Genomic DNA, 21,604 nt, shown 5'->3' on the forward strand with positions numbered 1-21,604 from the left:
CATTCGTTGAAAAGAATCAGACCTTCATTTGATTTCGATCTCACATAAAAATTCTTAGTCATCCGAAAACATTACTAGCGTAGACGAATTCAAAATTTCTGCTTTAATCCACAGGATTGATTGGTCCGGCAGCACTCCATAATCGGCATGTGTCGAGCAGGTCTCATTATTCGCCTCTGCAGCGGCTTGTACATATGTTCATTGCCTTGGGAAAGACGGTTGCGAAGAACTACGAGGTTGTATTCGGCTTAATGGCGGAAGCGCTGTAGCTCGCTATTCGGTTGTTCCGACGGTGACCAGTTCAACGCCACCCGAGCTCCACTGCCTTCTTCGTAATCGCGAACATTATTGCTGTCGTTGCAAGAGCACTTGAAGCTTATTAAGACGTCTCTAAACTTCGATCATGATAGAATCAGAACGCGAGAAGAATAAACGCAGCGCCGAAGACCCTGAAAGGAGGTGAGTGTAAACTTCGGCTAGTCGGTTCTTCATTTACTCAGCCATTCCATAGGAGGGCTCGGAATAGGCTGTCGCAGCGTGCATACCGCCGCAGGCATGCTGAGCGGGTGAGAGAACTCCAAGAACGCGCTGAGGCAGGCAACTTGCCGCAGAACGAGGCTTTCGAGAAGTTGCGGAAAGAGAATCACTCTTTACGAAAGCAGCTACTCGATGTTCAATCAAAATTGACTAAGCTCACCGAGACGGTAAAGGCCTTGGCTGGCTCTGTCACGAACGCCTTGGATGGGTGTTCACCAGAGGAATTACTAAGTCAAACTGAGGAGATTGATTCACCTCTTGAGCCAAATGGAAGTGCAACCACTCAATGTGGCATTCCCAGTTGTGAGCCCCTTGGCTCAATCTCGTGTTCAGGTTCGGCAGAGGATAGCGCCTTTCAACCATTATCGCGTCCAGTGACAACAGTCCTTTATCCATCCGAAACTTCTCAGGTAGCTATCCGTCCAGGTACATCCACTATTAGCCTTGACTGGGAAGCCCCATCGGAGGGTTTGAGTGATCTACTTCAACCTCAAATCCCAAATATCTGGAGCCACCAGTACCAAATGGGCTTGCAACCCTACACCAGAGCATTGTCAGGAAGCGAATATTCCAGCCTTGTTCTCCACAAGCCTTGGGTTGAGACCAATTCTGCATTCTCTGATCATATAGCTGTTCTCCTCCAGTTGATGAGGGCAAACACAAGGCATCTTGAATCGCAATGGAATCGGCGTGAATTGTGCTGCCACTGAGCGAACTTCATTTCTAAAATGACACTGCTAATGATGAAACAGGCTTTATCGACAAGTTGTGGCGGTCTTAGGATTATTCAATAGCCTAACACGGCCAGAAGCCATGGCATKGTACGCGAAAACGAGATTTCACCATATCGTCGACTTGACCACATGGCAATTATATCCATGTCCAGCGACATTGGATAGAGTCGAAAAACAATATCGACCGACAATGTTCCAATTACAGCACCAACATCCTAGAGTGATCGATTGGATACCGTTTCCATCTCTACGAGACCGGCTGATCCGTCTGCATTCGGCAAACCCTCAGATCGACCAGATATTCTGCGATGTGGTCAGCAGTTATACGGTTGAAGCCTGTTTGGCAGACTTGGTCTCAGGTGCGCCCAAAACAAAGGTCTATATTCGGGTTACGGACATTGCTATGGGTGCTGCCGACATGAAGAAAAAGATCGATCCATATACTGTACTCCCGGCTCCAGATGCCACAAGCTTGTTCTCGCTTCCCGAATGCGCTCAAGCTGCTTTCACACTCCTGAATATGGACCACGGAGTTTCGCAGTACAAACTTGATCCCTCTTTTTTCGGCACCTATCCAGAACTTTTCGACCCAGGGGAAGATATTGTGGCGCAAGGTGCTCCGTTAAGGCCAAATACTCAGACGCGTTTACCTCCCCCGGGCCGTCTTGATAATTTGACATTTCAGACATATCGGAGCTTTATGGAATTCCACACGCTTGCCCTTGCACCTCTTCAGACCTCGTCTGGATTCATCTAGTCCATCTACTTATTCTGCTATTGATGAAAATTTGAAATATGATGTGCACATATTATTAATTATGAGTCTAGGACTCGTTAATTAATCCATTCGTACCATGAGAAAGATACAGTAGGTATGTATGTGTATTTCATTTATCTGATTAGAATACATAGTGGTTAGGGACCCACATATATATATCCTAGCGTGCCCATGGTAGGGAATAGACTCGCCCTTAGGCTAAAGTGCCTCCGCGTCACCGGCTACCCAAGACCTGATGGGAGCCAGGACGGGGCTCAGGACATGCCCTAAGACTTACCCCTAACAACTAGCAAGGGCACCTACCTAGGTATTAACCACATTCAAGCCGCACGCCAGCTGGTTAGTAGTTAAATGGATGATCACCAGCGAATCCCCGCCGTTGTATATTTGTCTTTTTTTCACCTCTTCAACGATAAACAAGGAGAGGCGTGAACATCGCGCAAGGCCGCCTTTCAGGCTAGATATGGGAGCAAATAAGCGGTCAATATCTGTACAATGATTCTAATCCTTCATCTCCGGGTCGCCATGAGAAGCATTCTCTTCTTCTAACGAGGAACCAATGATTTCTCCAATCTCCCCTGAGGCCGTCCCTGCTAGAACCCCGATTCCAATTATTCCGCCGTCACTGATCTCGCGAAGGAAAACGCTTTTACCTCCTTCCTGCGGTCCAGCACATAAGATGAGCCGATCGATATATCTCTGAATAGTTTCCTTATAATGAGGATAGTGTTGGATGACTCCCCCTGAGACGGCTACAGCCAGTTCTTCCGGTCCGTTCTTCCAGCCTGATTTGGACGAAAACCTACTGTGCAACTCACCTTGTTCAGTAAGCTTCACTGCAACATGCGAATCCCGATCGATCTTGGCGCTTAGAGAGTCAGGACTCCGCAGCTGTATCTCTCGAGTGCAGGCAAGAAGGCCAACAACTGCGGAAGCCACTAGAGCAGCAGCTCGGTCCTGCACTGCCGATGCAATGGCACGAACATCACCAGCTAATTCAGGCGTCCAACTCCAACTGCTCGTTATGGGAGGCGGCAAGTGCTTTGACAGATCGCCTGCTAAGCGTACATTGGAGTAATTGGAAGCCACAAAAAGAGAGAGAAATTCTGTTGTGAGAGAATATTCTTCGACTAGCTTCTGGGGAAGCGCAGATCGCGCGATTCCTAGAGAACGATGGAACCAGTCGTAACAGATGATTCGGACCAATTCCCCGATATATCGCCCGCCGACCATGTACTCGAATGGTTGAAATCCTGGTCGTTGGGAATGCATATCCAATTCAGTATCCCATGGAGTTGTGATGCCAAGCTCATGCAAAGGAGCAGCCGCACTAGAAACTGTCCACTCAGTAGAAACTAGTGTTTCTATCGCATCAGGCTCCCTGGCACGTATATGACGAGTCTTTGACTCATGGAGATCAGTAATTCTAAATGGAACAGTAGCGTTACAACCAGCGCCTACAATCAGCCCCATGACCACGCGCGTGTTGGGCAGAGAAGGGATAAAGTATGCCAGAGAGGCAAGGGTCGCAACGGTGTCATTGGTCATGACGGCGATTTTTAATGAAGGCAGACAGTAGAGCTTCCGTTTCTTAGCTGGCATCGGCCCATCATCCTCATCAAGGCGACGGGTGTGACGTTCATATCCACTCAGCAACGCCTGGCGAAGGTTCAGGTCTGAATTCAAGGCAAACCCTTTCCCTGTCGGCATTAAGGTGGCTTCATCTAGGGATTTTTGTCTATCTTCTAATTAGATATTTGACACATTGGGGGAGACGGAGGGGTTATCATGTACTTAACAGGAAAACAGAGTGAAATGCCTGTAGTCAATTCACTGGGCATGTTCTCACTTGGATTGGCGAGACTGTCCGCCACCACTTCGGCAATACAGTCACCAATCCAAGTGAACAGGTCCCGGGCGTGATCTCGTCGCAAGTGCTCTTCAATAGGCCATGCCTTCTCCAATGTCCGCCTTACGCGCGAGTGACCCTCAACCTGTTGATCTCCCAACAGGTCAATGAAGGCGATTCTTAGATACGATAGACCAACATAGACCGCTAGATAGCGGCCCGTTTCGTGCCCTGTGGGAAGACATGTGATTGCCGTGGGGAAAAACTCCTCTAATGAGGTTGAATCTAACTTCTGATAGGACAAAGAGAGGCGATAAGATAGCTCATATAGCGTATCAAGCTCCGTATGAAGCGGCCGAAGGAATTCCTTAAGGTCCGAACATGTTCTTGGGTTGGCTGGGATACTAGAGTTTGGCTTTGACATGCTGTTTGTTACTCAACGATGTATAAGTCTGCAGGCGACGGGGATGTCTCAATTAACAATTAGATGACTGCCCTCTCCAGCAGATAGTGTGATGGAAACTAGGACGTAGAGACGTCAAGACAAGCCTCCATCGCCCTGATTTAGCGCCTGGTGGAGGAACGGTATGATATGCCCGATCATTCTTACTAATCAATAGTATAAAAATACTACCTTATATTTACGATGGCTATCAACTCTGTACTAACCGAGGTAAAAATAGTCTCAGTTTAACTCATAACTTAGCAGCAGAACCTAAGACAATATCATATTACCAGAATGTCGCCCATTTAATATTCCCACACCATTAGCTAGTTCAAGCGTGATGGAGTCACTCATCACCATGGGCATTAGATACAAGAATGAGTAGTGCAATATTGCTATCCGTGGTGAAAGGGTGGCCCAAGCACATTTGTGAAGGCTGTAATCAAAAAAGGCTATAGCCTATATCCAAGGGATTTAACCTCACTATGGATTTACAATTGAATTTCAAGGTCACCCCTACTAAACAGAGCTCTTCACACTTACGGTATCATGAGTAACATCATACCAGAAATTGCCTGTTTAGGACAGGAGAGTGTGGCATTATCCAGCGCGGTGTGGATCTTGGTTGACCTCTCCAGCCATCCCCCGAGGCTACTTCAGATATCTTGTCCTTTCGATTGACAGTCTCCTAGAAGGCATCCTCATGGTGGTTACACAGCTCCATGCCTTGACGAGCGACTTTCTTGGAACGATGAGTTATCTGCTCCTGGGCCCAAGCATCGCTGAGTAGAATGCACTATGATTATATATTTCCTACCTGAGTGATGCATACACCTAGGAACACAAAACAACCACACTTATCCTCCTTTATGACATCCACACTTGCTATTTCAAGCACATACGACCATAGGGTGTGGAAAACAGGGCTTCCCGTCCGCTCAGCCGTACTTAAGCCACACGCCGGCCGGTTAGTAGTTGGGTGGGTGACCACCAGCGAATCCCGGCTGTTGTATGTTTTTGCTTCACCCATTCTTTTTGATGTCAGATACAGCACCCTCTCTACTCAGTAACTCTGCTTAATCTCATACCCTTCTGATAACCCTGCGGCAGTGTAGATAGCTCCCGGCTACGTACGGGAGCGGTCGTCGTAGTAAAACTCTAGACGATCAGCTTGTCTCCTCCGTCAGACCGTTGTCAAGAGATAACACCCATTGATGAGTTGGCACGTCTGACCGTTCGGGTACTGGTGGGCAGGGTTGCAGCTGTACCGGCCTTGGCTGTCGTTAGATCCCGGAGGAGGGCAGTCAGCTGTAGAGCCGGGGGCAGGGGAGACGATCGGGTTGCCTCCGTCAGCCGTTGCCAGGAAATAGCAACCGTCGATGAGTTGGCATGTCTGACCATTCGGGTACTGGTGGGCAGGGTTGCAGCTGTACCGGCCTTGGCTGTCACTAGATCCCGGAGGAGGGCAGGACGTGGCCGAAGCAATGACAGCGCTACTGAAGAAGCTGAAAATAGACAGGAGTTTCATATTAACATAGACGATTGATGGTGTCTGAGGATTTTGTGCAGGTTAGAGGCTGTCGTTGGGGCTTTTATACTTTTTGAATTACAATACCCACTTGACAATGAAACAGAAGTTCAATTAAAGACAGACTACAGCTTGTAACGGGGCCCATTCTGAGATTGCCAATAAATGCATAGTAAAGCCACGTTCATACTTAGCCATTCTTAATATAGACTAGTGAAGTTATTTTAGCTGGCTTCTGGCTGCCTGCACTTTCTGTTTTGGGTGCTTGCTGCTACATCACCCTCCGTGTCTCAGGTCAGTCGCCAGTGCAAAAGATAGCAGTGTGGGTGATAACTCATCGTTCACTGCATAAGACATGTGTATTGGGTCCGTGGAGAAAAGAAGCGGTATAGACTCAAGGTTAAAGGCTGAAGCCAAGGTTAAAGTTGATTATAATGGACTTCCAATCTGGACTTAGCGAGGGCTCATGTCTCTAGAAGAGTTTCCTAGCATACCCAGTCACACTGTACATTCGTGAGATCGCGGTGTGATCGTCTGAACACCTTGGATCATCTAAGCCAGTTAGCTGTTGATGGGATGAGCTATAGAAGACTCTTTATATATCACACGCCACTACGCATGGTAAGAATTGAATAAATGACAGATCAGCGTTGTACCGTACCATATAGCGTCTCACGGATATCACGTTAATTGGTGCACCATAATCCCCCACTACACTATTAAACTATAATCGACAACCTTGCCTGTGTAGGTACCACGTATACATATTAAAGATTCGATGTCTCGTCGGGGAATATACCTGGCGGTCTAGGATCGCATTGTAGCTCTTCCAATAAGGATGAATGAATCCTCGGGCTTCCCTTTCTATCGGGCAATCTGCATGGATTTACTTTAGTTGGATGTTTCGGACACAACACCGAGCCGATCATGTACCGCAAACTATCATGGCCACTTTATTCCTTTCGCCTATTTTCAGTGTATACCGGAGAAAGTTATGTCAGGCTGTCAGCCCAACAGCATCAAAGGACGTTGTTGATTTAAGAATGTCGTGGTAGAGAATAGTTATTCAGCGTGGGTTCATCGAAGGACCCTACCATAAATGGTGCTCGGGAGCAAGGGGAAGATTACTCTATCTACAAGGGAGATGTAAGTTCAAGCCCAAGTTGCTTGTGCTAGACGAAGTGACATTTGTTCTTGGAATCAGCTGGATCCGGAAAGACCATTCTCTGTTCGACGGCGATTGACGAAGCCAAAAAGACAGCAGAGAAAACGGGAAAAGTGGCGGTACTATACTTCTACTGCTCGTTCTATCTAGACTCGTCCCAGAAACCGAATCAGCTTCTCGGAGCCCTGGTCGCGCAAGCCCTTCACAAAGGGAACTCCACTCACTACTGATTATTTGATTCACTGTTTGCATTGTTTCCCTGGTCTGAGAGGAAGATCTTCATATTTATTGACGCCATAAATGAGAGCGATGAGGCCGACGAGATTTTAAGCGTAATGCTCCGTCTAATCAAGACCTTGACACGCTCCTACATTATGATGACCAGCACAGCACCAGTGAGAAATAATTCCAGCATACTCAGGGAGGTGATGAGACCTTCTTCGAACGAAGGTGACATACTGGCATTCGTCACCTCCCAATTACAAGTGCAGCCAACATTTCGTCGTTACCACCCGACATAAAGCATGATATAAGCGAGACTCTCATGAAGAAAGCGAACGGACGTTATTTAACAAACATGGTTTCGAACTGGATTAACATCTTGCACAGGTTTCGATATGTCCGCTGTCAGATTGACCTGCTGGCTGGTCAGACAACGGGTAGAAATGTTCGTCGAGCGCTTGAGAAAATCCCAGAGACTTAAACGGGACATACGAACTTATTCCATGCCAAATCCCACCCCATTGTCGAGAACTCGCGAAGGAGGCCTTCCTCTGGTTAACATACAGCCGAGAGGCGCTCATTTTACCGGCACTGAATGAGGCACTGGTGATTGAGAAGGGTGATCGCTTTCTCGATGACGAATGCAGACTCTTCGATCAGAGCCTGATTCTCCAAGCATGCCAAGGATTGATTGTACACGATGAGGTCACAGGGGTTGTGACTCTGACTCATTCTTCTGTCAAAACATACCTCACATCAGACGATATTAAGCATGGTCCGGCATCATTCTTCAGCCTGAATGAGCCCACAGCTGCGCGAAATATTTATCAGAAATGCCTGACATACATCCTGTTTGATGCATTCCAGGCGCCGTGTATGGACATTGTCTCACTCAACGAACGCCTTGAACATTTCAAACTCCTGTCGTAATCCGCGCAGGCTTGGGCTCAGCACTGCGGCTGCCATGCTCCTACTGGCTTCCATCTTACAAGGTCAGAGATAAACAAGATCATGGACTTTTTTCAGACACGTAAACTGAAGAATGGTGGGAATTTTGCGTCCTGGGTTCAGGTGATACAACGTGGAGTGCCCAGCAAAGATGATCAAAAAACAGAGCCCCTCTATTACGCTTCGTTGTTCGGCATATTTCCTGTTGTGAATTGCCTCATCGCTAATGGCGCCCAAATTAATATCATTAATATCCCTGATAAACGGACTGGTGCCACTGCCATTATTGCTGCTACATTTAATGGGCAACTGGCGGTCGTGAAGAAGCTCTTGGAAGCAGGTGCCGACCCGAGTGTGGAAGACCGCTGTAAGATGACAAGTCTCGCATGGGCCAGGCACCGCACCGATGATCGAATTGAGGCAATTTTGTTGGCCCACAAAGCCGTCGATAGAAAACGTCGACGATCAATGACCGGCTGGTGGGTTTGCTGTGTTTGTGGAGGCGATAATAACCCTGATATGACCTGCGGAAGGTGTACACTGTGTGGACACATACTATGCTCTGGATGCAAACTGTGGTGACCAATCATTAATTGCATTAGAAGACAGATGAATCCCTGGCAACGAGGAAGTTGTTCCTGCGAATATATCATAGGATGTGGCACTCAGGCTTGCTTCCTGTCCGCTCACCTCTTCTTCATCACTAAGCCAAACTCTGTCAAGCCACTCCTCCCTGCGCGCCTGGAATTCATCAGATCTAAACTCACTAGTGGCAGCTTTTCGCGCTTCCTCCATACTATACTAAATCAACTCCCCTTCCTGCAGTGGAACTGCAGCTGCAGAATCTATCTTCTATCTATAGTGTAAATAAGCCTCTCTTGGTATTCTCTCCTTTAGATAGCCTTTTAGCAAGCTATGCAAGAACTCTGTATCATCCCTAAGTTTGAATTTATCTAAATCCTGCTTAAATATGGTTTTCTGATCTAAGGGGATATTCTTTAATAGCAAGAAAGCCTGTCACGCTGCCTGTGTCCATGCATATAGGGGGTTCTCTAATACTATTATTAGATAGGCAAGGACGCATTGTCTGCAAGGATGTCTTGCTAACCTCTATCTACCAAATGCTCCTATGTTCTAATAGTCATTATGGTCTCTAGTTATGTATTAGATTTATTCCTGTTCTGATTTCACCATCTTAAAGTAATACTTACGGCTATTAATGTTCCAATGTTATATAAATAATATAATGACTTACTGCTGTATACTAAACCCCGGCTTAAAACTACTTATTAGTAATTACTGCCTATCCATATATTATTATATTTCTGATATATTAGATTACATATAAATTCCTATTATCTATAAGATCCTTATATAGCTCTTCATGTAGCGAGCAGGGCCTGCTGGATGCTCAGGCTGTTTGGCCGAACCGAGCAGGGACAGACTATTTACATTGATAAAAACAATTCCTAGTTTTTCACACCATATCTTCTATATTTTATTATGTGCTACTGTCTAGCACATACGACCATAGGGTGTGGAGAACAGGGCTTCCCGTCCGCTCAGCCGTACTTAAGCCACACGCCGGCCGGTTAGTAGTTGGGTGGGTGACCACCAGCGAATCCCGGCTGTTGTATGTTTTTGCTTCACCCATTCTTTTTTTGACAGACATAACCCTCCCTACTCGGTAAAATTCTGGTTAATGTCATGCCCCGGTTTGGACGTGTGTGATCTGCAGGGCCGAGTCTTCACAGCCGCAATCCTAGGCAAAGTCGCCCGACGCAGTTGCGGGTAGCACAGCTAATACTGCAGAGATCCATGGACAAGAGCGGAAAACCGGAACACACCAACTATGACGTGAGAAAATGAGGCTGCTAAGAACTTCGAGGACGAGGGGGGCACATGCGAGTTAGATAAATCAAACTTTGATCGAGTTTCATCAAGTTCATCAAGTCACTCCCATCTTGCCAAGCAATATCCGACTGTTGCATTCCCTACTCAAGGGACCGGAGCCTTCTCGAGCCCCCAAGCCACTGGTACAAGACTCAGGCTTCCCCGTTGTGAGAGTCTCATGTCAGGTTCTCACATACTTCTCCCGCTGGAACTATGCTCCGAGCGAGGAAGGCCTCTTCAAGATACAACAAGCCGTCGAGGTAATTGCGCAGGCGTATTTCGCTTACCTTCCGCCACAAGAATCCATACTTGGATACCTATTTGCCGCGTTTGATTTATTTCGTACATACCACAGGATATTGATCAGGTCCAGCATATCCTTCGTGACAGTGAGCTGTTCAGCCAGTTTGTCCCATACCTGTCGACGCCTGATGATCTCTCGAGAATGCGTACTCATTTAGCATCATGAGAGCCTGAAAACTTTAAACCCGGGCCCTACAGGGTTGAAATCGTTGAACGTGGACTCAGTAATTGTGCTGCGTTTGCCGATCGATCGTTTCCTTTCGAATCGAGCTGTTAGTTCTCGATTTGAGTCGTTGGATGTCCGCTGTAATTCGCCAGTTAATCCCAAGGGCGACACTGCATGCATTTGCCCCTCCAACCCCGACGTATTCTTTCAGCCCTGTGTGTCATTATTTTTCAATCTGCGAGACATTGATAGCCATTCAGGATGCGTTCGAGGCAATATATCGACAGCTCTTTGCATGTTGCAGATAGCCGCCTCCAGATTTCCAACATCTCCTGTCCGATCATACAGAGTTAATAGTCAGTCTGCAAAGCTGCTCAACAATTTGGCAAAATTCAAAAGATCCGGAGCGGTGAGATTAATCGCTCTGCGGGTAATGTTGATGGTGTCTTCCAGGTCGTCGATAGATCCTGTACGGTTGTACCGATGTAATGGCATAATACCAATATTGTTTAGCAGTCCTGTTAGATCTGGGTGGCCTTGAGGGGTGATTTTATTTGCCCTCCTGGCGCTGTGAATACATTTCTTAAGATCTGTAATGTTGCCTGTTCGATTAAACCGAGTCAGGAGCCTGTTCCCAAGGTTGCTCAACCACAGTGCCATATCCGGATGATCAGGAGGGGTGATATTAATTACTCTATGAATAATGCTGACGGCGTCTTCCAGATCCTCAATGCTCCATGTCTGGGCGTACCCGTCTGAGAACATTCTTTCAATGCCATCAAGCTCTTGGATCTGGTCAGGATAATCTTTAGAGACAGCGCTCAATGGCATTTTACGGTTGCTGACAACGTCCCCCAGGTTTTGTACGACGTCTGTCGGAAAATGCCCTTCGGTTGCCACAGGTGCAACATTTGACTTCATTTCTGGTTTGATTGATGGGTCACTCGCCTCTATGCATTCTGCTCCGTTCTGGACGGACTGAAGCCCCTGTCCTGCCATTCCTTCAGGAATATTATTTGATCGGTAAACAACGGCGTCTTGAATCGGATTTGAATGCCTTTAAGCATATCAGAGAGCTCTGCTCGTCTTGTTTCTTTCCCTTCTGCGAACCTTTGCGAGCCATCCCACTTCTCTCCAGCTTAATGTTCTCTTTCTTTTCTGTCTCGGATATCATTTCTGATAGATGCGTAATGATGCAGCAGGATATCGGCTTCCCAGTCACTGAGGGTTTTGTTCCTTGCAGCTGTTATTTTCGAAAGAATGGCCCCTTCAGTCTGCTCTGAAATGTTGCCAGGGTGACCAGTATGGTTTATATCCGCTAGTCCACTATTCAGTATATTTTTGAATTGCTCAAGACGCTCGTTTTCCGTCTGTGTTCACCTTCTGGCGTTTAAGAGAAGTCGCTTAACCTTACGAGCCCTCTCCATATTTTCGAATGTCTCCATGTCTTTCAGGCTCGGTATTAGGCAAGACGATCCCTTTGAAACTTTGTGCGATCGGACGTTGAAAGGCATTCTCCAAAAGCTCCTATGCGTCATGGACATCTCCAAATCCAGCCAGAAATTGCTTGCGCAGCACACTACTAGCAAGATGGATGACTGGAGGAAGCCCGGTTGCGCTGGCTGAGTCTTCGAAAAGCCGCCATGTTGCTGAGGCGAACTCCCTTCATATATCAGAGTTGGAAGTTACTGCTGGCGAAAAAGGTGCAGTCGGAGGAGGAGGGAATGGTGGCTCTGCACAAGTGAACGTCAACATTGAACATTCCAAGGGAATTAGAACGTCCTATGAAGGTGCTAGAGTGATCCATGGACTCATCAAGGGATCCGACTCGGGTGCAATCCGTATGATATGTGGCTCATCAGCAAAAATCTTGTGAATATATGTTCATGCCAACCCTTACCTGGTTTAGTGATAATGAAATCAAAATGAAGAGTACCTTAAGATCTCTACCTTAGGCAGGATTGACAAACGTTGTCTGACATATAGCAGCACATTTTTGACCTAGCCCTAAATTTCTATCACATTGCAGCGAAGGATCAAATTTTGTCTTTAACTGAAATAACGCAGCTGACTTAGTTAGCTACTAAACAGGCATAGAAACAAGGGCAAGACAGGCAGATAGAAGTTGACAAAATTGTGTTGTCCTCACTCTCTAAATCTCACTGGACGAATTTCTGGTCCTGGATGAAGTAGTTGCTCCAAATCAGTCACATTTCTGCCATCCACACCATCAAATTTCTTCTTAGTCTTCTGAAAAATCTCTGGGTCCATATATTTTTCATGGAACTCCAGCATCATTGTAATTTCTGCTGGGCTTAATTGCTTATAATCTACTACCTCGCCACTCGAGCTAAAACTGCGGTACACTCCGTCGGTAGCAAGGTGGTTGAAGCCTTTGAGTGATGGCGAGTGTTTCAGGGATGGGATGGCCTTCGATGCCTCTTCGTCTTTCTATAGCAGTGTCAGTATCGGGCGGATGCAAGCTGTCAGGAATACTCTTACTATGCAAGACATGATTTAAGTGATCTGTTGTGTGATATAATGAAACTCTTGATTGTATTGTATAATAGAGAGAGGGTAGTCAAAAGGAGGTGAAGACTTCTCTGAGAGATATAGTGAGGGGAGGCTGATACTCCGCTAATGCAGAGAGAAAATGCTGACGTGATGACCAGTGTTCACATGCCCTGAAAAAGGGATATAAAAGAGCCTTAAGCTACTCTATTAAGTAGTTTCCTAGTTATACACATGACCTCATAAGGCAAATATATCACATGTGCGTACTATAACCTTCCTAACAGGTTCGTTAGACATCCGCCACTCATCTTACCTCTAAAACCTAACCTATGTTTTTTTGTTAGAATTATCACTTCCAAATCCCTAGGATTCTGATACAATTTGTCCATCATTCTTACATGTATTGAGTAAAATCATGGCACCTCGCTGGCGCACAATAAATGGCATCTGCACCATTGGCAGGCAAGTCAACTAGAAAATAAAGCATGGGCAACAGGCAAATCTATTTACAGGTGGCTGATTGGGTGAAGTGCACTTGCTTAGCAGTGAGTATGTACCTCTCTAACCAGTGAGCAAATAATATCTGCCCCAGGCACTAAGGTATCGCCTCCAAGAAGATTTATCGCGTATATAAGCCATTTTGAATCTTGGCAATCTGATACATCGAACCTTTCACACCTGAATATCCAGCGTACAAAGTTTATAAAGGTCATTTGGACAGTTTGCGCAGATCCGACGGCTCTGATTTTGACTAAGTCTGAGGAAGGCTTCGGCAAAGAGATGAGTGAAGAATGAAGATAGGATTGCACTAGGACGTGTGTAGTCGTTCATGGAGGAATAAGACAAGGAAACAACTGTGGGAAGCACTAGCCTATCTAGGAAGATGGCAAGGTGCGAGGGCAACAGAAAGTATGCTTTCACTAAAAGCAAACACCTGCTCCTCCTGGTAAGACAGCATCTATATCCGTACGACCTCGGCAGCCCATGAACCGGCAAGCTGGACCATCAATGCAGGGTTGGCCTCTGCAGTAATAGTCGGACTGTTGGAGAGGGTTGGGGGCGCGCTTAGACTGAGGTGCCTGACGAGGCATGGGATTTCGAAGCTCAGCAGGAGGGTCAAGCAACTGTTTCTCATCCGTAACTTGACGTCCGTCGACGTCATCAAATACAGCGTGCAAATGATCCGCTTCCTTCTTCCATGGCTCTGGAAGGTTCGCGAGCAGCTGCTTAAGCTGGTCATTGGTCAAGGGAACATAGTCGATAACGGATTCGTTCTCGTCGTAAGCTCGTGCCACTCCGTCGTCCGCGATGTGGACATATACATGAGGTCCTGATTTCAACTTGGCCACGGCGTCGAAAACATTGATGCCCTCCTGAGCGGCTTTCTTGGGAGCCGCGAGTGATGATGTTGCCATGAGGCMCAGCACTGCAAGGTAAAATGAACGCATGATTGAGAGAAAGGAATTTGTTTGAGTTTGTCTTTGTGTGAAAAGATTCTTGGATTGTACTTGAGAAGTCGGTGTTTGCTTTAGCTCTGGAGAAGACAACCACATCTCCTGGCATGTCAATCGAAGTATTTATACTCATATTGGCCATAAGATATGCCTGGACTCGCGCAGATGACTGAGACTCTCTGGAGTGTAAAATATTAAATCCGACACTACGGAGAATAGAGACCACCTCTGGAGGTAACCGATCCCAAAGATGAATTGCTTAAAGTCCATGCTGCCAAGCCGTTGGAGGTGGAAGGTTGGGAAATACTGGTGAGGGGTATGCTTCTTTGTGACCAAGCGCAATGCCAGCGGTCTCTAACTACTCCGTAAAACTACATTCCCGACCCGACAGTCTGGGCGAGGGTGTGATAGCGATGCATTAGTCTGTTGATCAGAAACCTGGGCAGGCGCCTTCCAATTTCATAGGTAGGATTTCAGCGGACCGGCTCGGAACATGAGGCGAGCTGAACCCAAACGCATGTAAAACCAACAAGACAACAAACCAAGTCCTGTTTGGACAGTGTTAAATGATAACTAAATTAATCAGAAACATACTAAGATGCAAAGGGCAAGCAGTCATCAGAATGGCCTGACATTCTTTCCCAACCTCTTTCTGATTTCATGCATTTCATTTGTTATTGACAGGGGTTCATGGGCTACTTTTCCTCCCGCCGCGGCTTCTCTTTTTCTTGGGACAATTGTGTAAGAGAAGATGGCTAGGAATAGTCGATGCTTCCTGATGATTTTTCGTTATTAGCAGGAATCTTATATCCCCGCACTATCTATTGGGTTTCGCAAGATATCCATCTAAATGTAGTAAGGGACTTGGTATTCACAGGTAGGGCGGAAGAAAGTACTATCTCTAGCCCTTAGCTTCCTAAGACTAAATAAGACTATTATGATACAGGCAATGATCCTTGCCCTTTTGTATACTGCCACCTATTAGCCAATAATGGATCCTTGCTATTGTTGGGGGTGGTAGTGGAAGTTAAGGGTTTTTAATGTTTGGAACACAGCAGTGAGCGGAGTTTAGTATACAGTTGGAAAATGAATAATAGTTATGCATGATCGACACATGATCGACATCGAACTTTTCTGGTACGCTGTAACGCTGGGCCCAGGAAGCGGAACCTGGAGTGTCAAGCACTATGCTAAACTAGGTAATGTGTCGCCCCAATCATAACCTGGGCAGGAGGTGTATGCTAGTCCCAGGGTCTAGAGCATACGTCAGAACAGGAGGCGAAGTGATGGTTCTTGCCAGAATTGGAAATCAACACATATTTACAATAATGGTGCCACAGCCTCATTTCAGTACATACTCCTCCACAATTTACTGGGGTTATAGCATGGGTAATTAGATAAGGCACTTTCATTTCCTCTTCTTTCTCCCGGTGAATCAGCCCTTTTATGCTGCAGCTTAGGACCTACGAAACCGTGGAGCCAAAATCAGACAAGATCCTAAGTAATATGAAAGGTTATCCAGTAAACCATTAAATACAGTGCATGTGGGGTGTATTTCATTTCCCTTTTCTAGTAAATCCCTGGAATTTATAAAAGACATTGCAACAGACTACTGAAAGTAAATTATCTCTTGGCTGACATTGTTCTGATAGCCTGCCACTTACTATCTGGGATAGATACTTCTATAATAAATGAAACAATGAAACAAGTCCACAGATGCAAACAAGATATATAGGACGTTGAATTGCTCTACAGAGATGGCCTTAACTTCCACCACTGAGGGAATTTTTTCCCTTATTCTGCGAATGGTCAAGCTGATATCCAGCCCTGTACTTCTTATGAAATCTATGGCTCACTCTGAGACTCAGTTCCTTCCCTTCTAGGAGAACTAACTTGTGATTTTGAGAGAGTTAAGTGTTTTGTCAGATATCTGCCTGAACTATTAGGCCGACCAGGCTCTGGTAGTGATATGCTTTGTAGAGATAAGGTCTCCAATTATGGATACAACCAGCTGGTGGGAGTCATTAGCTAGCTTTATATTCTTGAAAAAGTTTACTTGAGGATTTCCAGCAAGGTCAGATGTGTCTGTGCAAATGTTCAGACACTGGGAGATACTGTCTCTTTCTTCCTTCATGCTTTCAAGTCTTAGAGTTTCTTCCCCAGTAAGATGAGATACATTATAATGGGAATAGTGTAGGCCTAAGGCAACTTTATTAGGTAGGTCTGGGTGATTATAGGAGATTACAGGAGACCTCTTACCCTGTCTATTCTGTACTTACCTAAGCTTACCAGCGCCGCGCGACTAAAAGCAGCGTCGCGCGATGGCAGCACCTACCAACCTTTTGACCACATTGAAGCCACACGCCGGTTAGTTAGTAGTTGGGTGGGTGACCACCAGCGACTCCCGGCTGCTGTATGTTTTTTCTTCACCCATTATTTTTGATGCCAGATACAGCACCTTCCCTACTCAGTAATTCTGCTTAATCTCATACCCTTCTGACCATGTGACCTTCTCTTTGACTGAAGTTTCTTCCACGACGTCGCGACTTTGTCTCACACTAAAGGCTGACCACTTACGGTTCAATCGTAATGAATTCAATCTGGATCCATCAGGAGGCGCATTTATCGGCTTATTTCCGCTAATGTCCGTTACTTCCAGAAGCTTGGAAATGGCTCTCGTCATTCGACCGCATGAGCTTTGTCCCGGCGATCATAGGGAATCGAGGTGGTTCTAGCCGACCAATGGTAGTCTGAAGGCTCTTACCTCGACCAAAAGGTATATTAACCTAACTGTTCGCTGTCGAGTCCAAAAGAACACAAAGATTTTCCAAGTTTATTGCGCAGGACTGTCCGAAACTGCTCATCCACAATGGCCGACGGCAGTAACAGCAACCTGAAAATCGTCTTTGGGGCTATGACTCTCGGGAAGCCAAGTATATTTATCCTTTTTCAACCGAATTGATTGGTAGTTGCTAATCAAATTATTGTTTTAGATACGCTTGGAGCACGCGTGCATTCCTTACAGGATGCTGATCAAATGATAACCAAGTTTCAAGATCACGGCCATAGCGAAATTGATACCGCCCGTCTCTATGGCGGTGGATCGTCCGAAGGAATGCTGGCAGATCTCGACTGGCAGGGAAGAAAGCTTGTCATGGGAACAAAGTTGTATCCAAACTACCTTTCCCCGTTAACCCAGGCTGCGGAGAAATATTCCCTCCGGCCTGACGACATTCGACGAGGTGTCATGAACAGCCTTAAGGCCCTCAAGACAGACAAGTTCGATCTCTTCTATCTCCACGGCCCGGATAGGAAGACTCCTCTTGAAGAAACGTTGAGAGAGGTAAATGCATTACACAAAGACGGATATTTCAGCCGCTTTGGAGTCAGCAATTTCATGTCGTGGGAGGTCGCAAAAATCTGCGAGATTTGCGACAACCACGGCTGGATCAAGCCAACTGTGTATCAAGGGATCTATAGTGCGTTGCATAGAAGCATTGAGGTTGAGCTCATTCCGTGCTTGCGTCACTATGGAATTGCTTTGTATGCATTCCAGCCGCTTGCTGGCGGGTTTCTGACCGGAAGATATCGTCGTGACCAGGAGGATTTTGAGGCCGGCTCACGATTCGATGCGAAAGGGCGTTCTGGAACGTTGCACCGTCAGAGATACTGGAACGACGTGTATTTTGATGCACTCGATATCATTCGTGCAGCTGCAGACAAACATGGTCTCACAGTTGCAGAAGTAGCTTTTAGGTGGCTGAAACATCACTCACAGCTGCAGAGTGCCCTTGATGACGCTATCATCATTGGCGCAAGCAATCTCAATCAGTTGGAGGGGAACTTGGTCGACCTTGAAAAGGGGCCTCTACCCGAAGATGTTGTCGGAGCCATGGAAAGTGCATGGTCAACCGTAAAGGGAGTTTCTCCCAAATACTTCCATTAGGTATTGAGATACTGTGAAATGCAATACCATAATAGCCGCTGGAAAATTTACATGATTATTCAACCATCGCAGCAACATTCTATCACTGCTTTGGGATATTATTTTTTATTTACACACACAAGAATAGTCTGGTTGGAACGCTTAATTAGTTAGAACACGGAGCTAGTTCACGGAGCTAGGTTAGGGCTGACAGCTGCATAACTAGCGTATGTGAAATAGTTTACTTCCCCACCGAACCGATCCACACATGCGAGCCAATCACTCATTACCCGGTCGCTGGAGCGGTCAGGCCCCTAAAGCTGCTGCCGCCCAGGGAGAGTACTATATCCAGTCTGCAGGTCGACGATTACCGGGGACGGGAATATGGACCGTATCGTGATGCGTTAGCACGAAAGGTGGGCGTCAAAAGGGATTTTCTCGGATTGGCCAGCTACGGTGACCTATTATGCTGCTTGTATGGGATTGGTTTAGACATGCTTGTAATATGCGATAGACCAGATTTATTTCTCCCAATTTGGGTCTGTATACATCAGATGTCAGGTAATAATTGGTTACAAGTTACAACTTCCCAATTCCCGCATTGGCCTTGACAGACGCGGCAACGCCGGACACTGCCCTGGCAGAGAGAATGCGGTTAGCCCCAGCGGCCGCCAACTGCGTCAGCGCAGCAGTATTCTTAACACCAGTTAGAGTCCCCGAGCCGTCAATGACAGAATTAGCCACACAGGCGCGTCCGATGAACGAGGTGCAGGTCGATTCGGCGCCCGAGGGCACGCTGAAGATGGCGTTGGACTTTGTGGTCGAGGCGGCGGTCATGGGGGTGGTTACATTGCTGAAGACATTTCCCTCGATGAGCGACCAGGTATTCGCCTCAATGTCGAAGGCATGGCCGGCCATATCCTCAAAGTAGTTATTGACGGCATGGAAGACGTTCGTAGCGCCGTTGTTACTGGTCCCGTAGTGTGGGGCGCGACCGGAGAGATGATGCAGGTAGTTGCCCGAGAACGTGTAGTAATCCTTCGCGCCGATGAGCAGAAGAGTCCAGTAGTGCTCGTTGTTGCACGTCGCGGACCAGTTCGTCCGACCATCGAACTCGCAGTTGGAGATGGTGACATGGCCTGCGGCGTCCCAGCCTGATACGATCATCTGGCGGCCGATTAGGCTGAACTTGCAGTGGTCGACCCAGACCTTGTCCGCGTTCTGAATGGTGAGTGCATCGCCGCCCCAGACGTACTGTGGATTGATGTTGTAGATGTGGACGTTCTGGATTATGACGTTGGAGGCACCGTTGATGCGCAGCCCGCGGCCCTGGATGATGCCCTTGCTGCCGACGCCGACTATGGACTTGTTGCTGTTGACAGTCAGTGGGCTGGCACCGGCCGCGTTGTATGTAATCGACGAGACGGCCGTCATGGTGCTGCCGGAGCACGAGAGCGTGCCGATGTAGTCCTGGCCGCCGTGATAGACGTCGCAGCCTTGGTAGCAGCCGGCAGAGGTGGTGGTGCCCAGGCTGGAGGTAAAGTCGAAGGTTTTGTCAATCAGGATGACGCGAGGGGTGTCGTCAGATAGCCACGACTCAAGTCTGGGATCTCTGTCAGTATGTCTTCTATGTCGCAGGCAGCATGGGGTCGCTGACATACTGTGCGATGTTGGAGGGAGCTGCTGGAGTGGCGTTTCCTCCTCCAGTAGTGCCCGCGGCCATGCCAAAGGCTGTCCCAGTGACACCTGCAGCGGTAACCTTGCTCGCTAGACAAAGCGTAGCAAAAATGATGGCCCTCATCGTTGCGAGTCGGAAGTTGTGCAGTCGGATGCTGTTCCGACCTATAGGCCCATTCCACCTGGACACTACGCCGCTATTTATGTCTAAGATGTATAGTGCAGCTTCTACTCTTAACTTGACTTCATATGCGATGATTAGCGCCGTGATAAGTCTAAAAGCTGACACCGTAAATTTTCCGAGACATGCATTGGCGTGTCCCAAATAGACACTAAATGGCTCAAGCAATAACTAGGCCCACGTAGATCCGTTTCAGGACTATAGAATGAAGAAAGGCGGGGAGATTCGTTCCACCTGTCGGCTCGCCTGGCAAACCTCAGCTTTGCCATTTTAGGTGAGAGTCTCAGTCTGTTCTGCAACGCTGCCAATGAGTATTCCCTCTCGGTGGACCTGTAAACATTCGTATTCTCGATTGGACGGTTCAGCATACTCCACACCGCATCCTAAGTGCATGGTTTCAGGTATAGTGATGCTTGAGCGTACACCGTCCTCGACATCTCAAAGCTCGAAAACGCTAAATGTCAATTCATACAGGTCGTCTCATGTTTGACCCTTTTTCCCAATCCCAGTATAATCCTGGGACATGGATATTCTGAAACTTAGCAAATATAAGGTAGTTTAGCGCCCCTTTAGCTGGGTTCTCAACAAAAATCGAGTATAAATTTGCGCCGATTCTGCATCCAGCTATTAAGCGCCGTCCCACACAGGTCCTTTTATGAAAGACAACCTGCACCGAGAGGGTACCAGATGCTCCAACCCCGCTGTCGGGCCATCAAAAAAAGATGATTGATACGGGACTACGCAGAAACCGAAGAGGAGACTGGACTGGGAGCCACTTTGCAGGTTGACCAGGCGTCGGTTACTGATATAGAATCGTTGCTGGCACAAGTAAATTCTGCATTTCGCTAGGAGATATACAGATTGAATCGACCAGAAAACCAAATGAGGCAGTCTACATACTGCGAAAGACGCTACATTATTCTTATAAGGAAAAAGCGCCTTCATGGGACTCAGACTAAGGGGTGACATCGAAGAGTGCGCCACATCACCAGAAAACGCATATTCTGGCCGAAGGGATGCCTCGCCAGAAACGGGCCTGCTGAGATACGGAGTCGGAATCGACTATTTCTCCTTTCATACTACGTACACCAACCTTCTTAACTTGATGGAATGCTAACTTGGGAGGTGCTAAAAGAACGAAGGATCCGCTACTGCCGTGAGAACCGGATCACAGCACAACTGGACGGGTCGGCTGCACAGTAGTGAATAAATGAACGATTATTTATCTTCTAGAATTGAGATTAGTGAACGCTCCGAGATGATGACTGAGCAAGGTGACGGCCCG

The 21,604-nt window shown here is 47.1% G+C and overlaps 6 protein-coding genes and 2 non-coding genes across 8 annotated transcripts; 4 read left to right on the plus strand and 4 right to left on the minus strand.

Moving 5' to 3' along the window:
• Nucleotides 1-1,461: 1,461 nt before the first annotated feature.
• On the plus strand, nucleotides 1,462-2,028 carry Asppvi_007414 (uncharacterized protein; the record flags this gene model as incomplete). Its single annotated transcript, XM_043303301.1, has 1 exon — nucleotides 1,462-2,028. One exon carries the CDS (start codon nucleotides 1,462-1,464, stop codon nucleotides 2,026-2,028), a length of 567 nt encoding a protein of 188 aa, XP_043159236.1.
• Nucleotides 2,029-2,550: 522 nt separating this feature from the next.
• Nucleotides 2,551-4,322, minus strand: Asppvi_007415 (hexokinase family protein; the record flags this gene model as incomplete). The annotated part of the gene is made up of 2 exons (XM_043303302.1): nucleotides 2,551-3,787; nucleotides 3,844-4,322. 2 exons carry the CDS (start codon nucleotides 4,320-4,322, stop codon nucleotides 2,551-2,553), a joined length of 1,716 nt encoding a protein of 571 aa, XP_043159237.1.
• Nucleotides 4,323-5,239: 917 nt separating this feature from the next.
• Asppvi_r0019 lies at nucleotides 5,240-5,359 on the plus strand. Its single transcript, XR_006253307.1, has one exon. It is a non-coding gene; the product is annotated as a 5S ribosomal RNA (ribosomal RNA).
• Nucleotides 5,360-9,726: 4,367 nt separating this feature from the next.
• On the plus strand, nucleotides 9,727-9,846 carry Asppvi_r0020. The gene has a single exon (XR_006253308.1). It is a non-coding gene; the product is annotated as a 5S ribosomal RNA (ribosomal RNA).
• A 1,079-nt stretch (nucleotides 9,847-10,925) lies between these two features.
• On the minus strand, nucleotides 10,926-11,567 carry Asppvi_007416 (uncharacterized protein; the record flags this gene model as incomplete). The annotated part of the gene is made up of 1 exon (XM_043303303.1): nucleotides 10,926-11,567. One exon carries the CDS (start codon nucleotides 11,565-11,567, stop codon nucleotides 10,926-10,928), a length of 642 nt encoding a protein of 213 aa, XP_043159238.1.
• Nucleotides 11,568-12,713: 1,146 nt separating this feature from the next.
• Nucleotides 12,714-14,530, minus strand: Asppvi_007417 (uncharacterized protein; the record flags this gene model as incomplete). Its single annotated transcript, XM_043303304.1, has 2 exons — nucleotides 12,714-13,019; nucleotides 14,015-14,530. 2 exons carry the CDS (start codon nucleotides 14,528-14,530, stop codon nucleotides 12,714-12,716), a joined length of 822 nt encoding a protein of 273 aa, XP_043159239.1.
• A 2,875-nt stretch (nucleotides 14,531-17,405) lies between these two features.
• On the plus strand, nucleotides 17,406-18,482 carry Asppvi_007418 (aldo/keto reductase family protein; the record flags this gene model as incomplete). The annotated part of the gene is made up of 2 exons (XM_043303305.1): nucleotides 17,406-17,469; nucleotides 17,530-18,482. The coding sequence occupies 2 exons, from the start codon at nucleotides 17,406-17,408 to the stop codon at nucleotides 18,480-18,482; spliced, it is 1,017 nt and encodes a 338-aa protein (XP_043159240.1).
• A 558-nt stretch (nucleotides 18,483-19,040) lies between these two features.
• Asppvi_007419 (polysaccharide lyase family 1 protein) lies at nucleotides 19,041-20,262 on the minus strand (the record flags this gene model as incomplete). The annotated part of the gene is made up of 2 exons (XM_043303306.1): nucleotides 19,041-20,064; nucleotides 20,123-20,262. The coding sequence occupies 2 exons, from the start codon at nucleotides 20,260-20,262 to the stop codon at nucleotides 19,041-19,043; spliced, it is 1,164 nt and encodes a 387-aa protein (XP_043159241.1).
• Nucleotides 20,263-21,604: the final 1,342 nt, after the last annotated feature.

Source organism: Aspergillus pseudoviridinutans (genome assembly GCF_018340605.1).
Source record: "Aspergillus pseudoviridinutans IFM 55266 DNA, scaffold_5, whole genome shotgun sequence".
Lineage (NCBI taxonomy): Eukaryota > Fungi > Ascomycota > Eurotiomycetes > Eurotiales > Aspergillaceae > Aspergillus > Aspergillus pseudoviridinutans.